This window comes from Stigmatopora nigra, chromosome 11, assembly GCF_051989575.1.
Source record: "Stigmatopora nigra isolate UIUO_SnigA chromosome 11, RoL_Snig_1.1, whole genome shotgun sequence".
In the NCBI taxonomy this organism is placed as follows: domain Eukaryota; kingdom Metazoa; phylum Chordata; class Actinopteri; order Syngnathiformes; family Syngnathidae; genus Stigmatopora; species Stigmatopora nigra.
Genome location: NC_135518.1, coordinates 12,967,110 through 12,969,254, shown reverse-complemented (window position 1 = coordinate 12,969,254; position 2,145 = coordinate 12,967,110). Strand labels below are relative to the sequence as shown.

At 41.6% G+C, this 2,145-nt stretch overlaps 1 protein-coding gene across 1 annotated transcript; it reads right to left on the bottom strand.

The window, feature by feature from the left end:
* Positions 1 to 512: 512 nt before the first annotated feature.
* On the bottom strand, positions 513 to 2,009 carry LOC144204286 (claudin-10-like). The gene is made up of 5 exons (XM_077728183.1): positions 1,730 to 2,009; positions 1,208 to 1,369; positions 1,040 to 1,121; positions 877 to 984; positions 513 to 804 (listed from the first exon to the last, which is right to left on the bottom strand). Exons 1-5 carry the CDS (start codon positions 1,959 to 1,961, stop codon positions 549 to 551), a joined length of 840 nt encoding a protein of 279 aa, XP_077584309.1. The 5' UTR covers positions 1,962 to 2,009; the 3' UTR covers positions 513 to 548.
* Positions 2,010 to 2,145: the final 136 nt, after the last annotated feature.

Genomic DNA, 2,145 nt, shown 5'->3' with positions numbered 1-2,145 from the left:
ATGCGCTGATACATCGTGGGGCGCGCTGATTGGCTTAGCAAAATGGCAAAACCACGCCCACTCCACGCGCATCAACACAGTGGAGCCACGGCAGCACCGCCGGCGCGCACGGACACGCCCACTCCTTCTATTTTAATGTCCTCAATGCAATATAAGTAATGACTTTAATGATTAATGACCTTTTTATAACTTTATTTAAACTCTTTCTATGACAGTGGTCACTACAGTAGACAACTTGTTATTCTTTAGAGGGGCAAGGGACTTTTTTCTTTAGTTAAAAATAAAAGATTTCATTATTTTTCATTCATTTTTAACCTTGCCTATCTTTGTCAGGCTCTCGGGGTGCTGGAGCCTATCCACATAAGATGGACTACACCCTAAATTGGTAAGAGCAATTGTATTCATTCATTTTTTTGTATCGTTTATCCTCACAAGGGTCACTGGGGTGCTGGAGCCTATCCCAGCCAAGTAGTAGGCAGAGAAAAATCCAAAACAATCTTAAATGAAAAAAAATAAGTTTATTTTTAGGCCATTTCAGCCAATCCTACTCAAACATATTCATTTGTCGGAGATGGGCTAGTACTGCCAGTCACAGCAGAGACACCACTATTACTACTAGTACTAGTAGAAGTACTACCACTACTACTACTGGCCCTACCCTGACTTTGACTACCCTTACTAGTCTTTCTACCAAAACGACTACTTGGCGCTTTTACGCTTTCACTAGCACCGATCAGACCCAACTTCTTCGTAGACACGGCCAAATAGGGGTCAGGGAACGCGTAGGCGGGGTCTTCTTGCTCCCTGAAATAAAAAAAAAATGAATAACATTATTATTAACTCACCACATTGCTGGTAAAATGCAAAAAAAAATACCTTGAGCGACAGCCTTCCCTCCCTGCAAAAATGCTGTAAATCAGACCTCCGACTAGCAGTAGTGTGGAGCCTCCCCAGCCAATAAACACGCCCACGCCGATTTCAAACCTAAAGGTCAAGTTGGGCATCATTTGAATATAGGAACCAAAAAAAAGCTTCTTACTTTTGTTCTCTGTAACTGGCATCCTGGAACTCTGCCCTTATTTTGTTGCCGTAATATGAGAAAGATGCCATAGAACACAAGCCTGAAATAGAGAAAAAAAAAATAGATTTTTTATTGATTTATTTTTTGATTGAGTTAATAGAAAGATGGTGTTTTTTGTGGTCCTACCGGCAAAGAGGTAATTCATCCCCCCGGCAAAAGTCACTCTGGCTTTGGCCAACTCTGAACCGCCAATTTTAGTACATTTCATTCCCACCATGACCAAGATGGAACCAAAGAAGGCTAAGATGATGGCGGTGATGATGAGGGCGCGGCACATGTGGATGTCCCCTGTTGTATGGCGTGAAAAAAATGACATTCAAATGCAGAATAGTGAAAAATTCATTCAAAAAGGTGCAATAACCTACCACTTTAGTTTAAAATTAATCCTAATGGGTCCAAAATTAAGCACTGCCACAATGAATTTGACTAATCAGTCTGCAAATTATTTCACAGCTTGTATAAGAATGTGATTATTAGTTGATTCATTTGCCTATCAAAATAAAATAAACCTCGGTGGTAGCCATATTTCGCCGATATTAGCAAAACTTAAGGCTATTTTGAGTGCTTCTTGTAAATTAAGCCCAAAAATTTGACCTGGCAACAGACAAAAAAACTCAACGGCAATGGTGTGCGTCCAAATCGACTTACAGTTAAGCGCCAGCAAGGACGGGATCCCCTTACAGTCGGAAACGCCGGTAGAATCCGACACGCAATCCTTCCACAAGTTGGAGAAGTAGTTGGAGGTGGTCAGGACAATACTCCCCACCTCAGACCAGGTCCAGATTTCTGTGGGCATGGTGGAACACACTAAAATCCAACCAGAAACGCACACCACAAAGCAGCCGATCTCCATGTACATAACCACCGTCCTGTAGCCCATTGTTCTTTTACCTGAACAATTGAAATTTACCAGTTTAGTGTTAGTGAGTGTGGACTATGATGTGTGTGCGTCACCTCTTGTGTTTGGTGAGGGTTGCTGTCATGTGTTTGTTGTGGGTAAGAAACCCAAACAGTGACCAGCTTGGTTTTAGTTTGGGTTATTCACTTTTTTTTTTAACCTTATT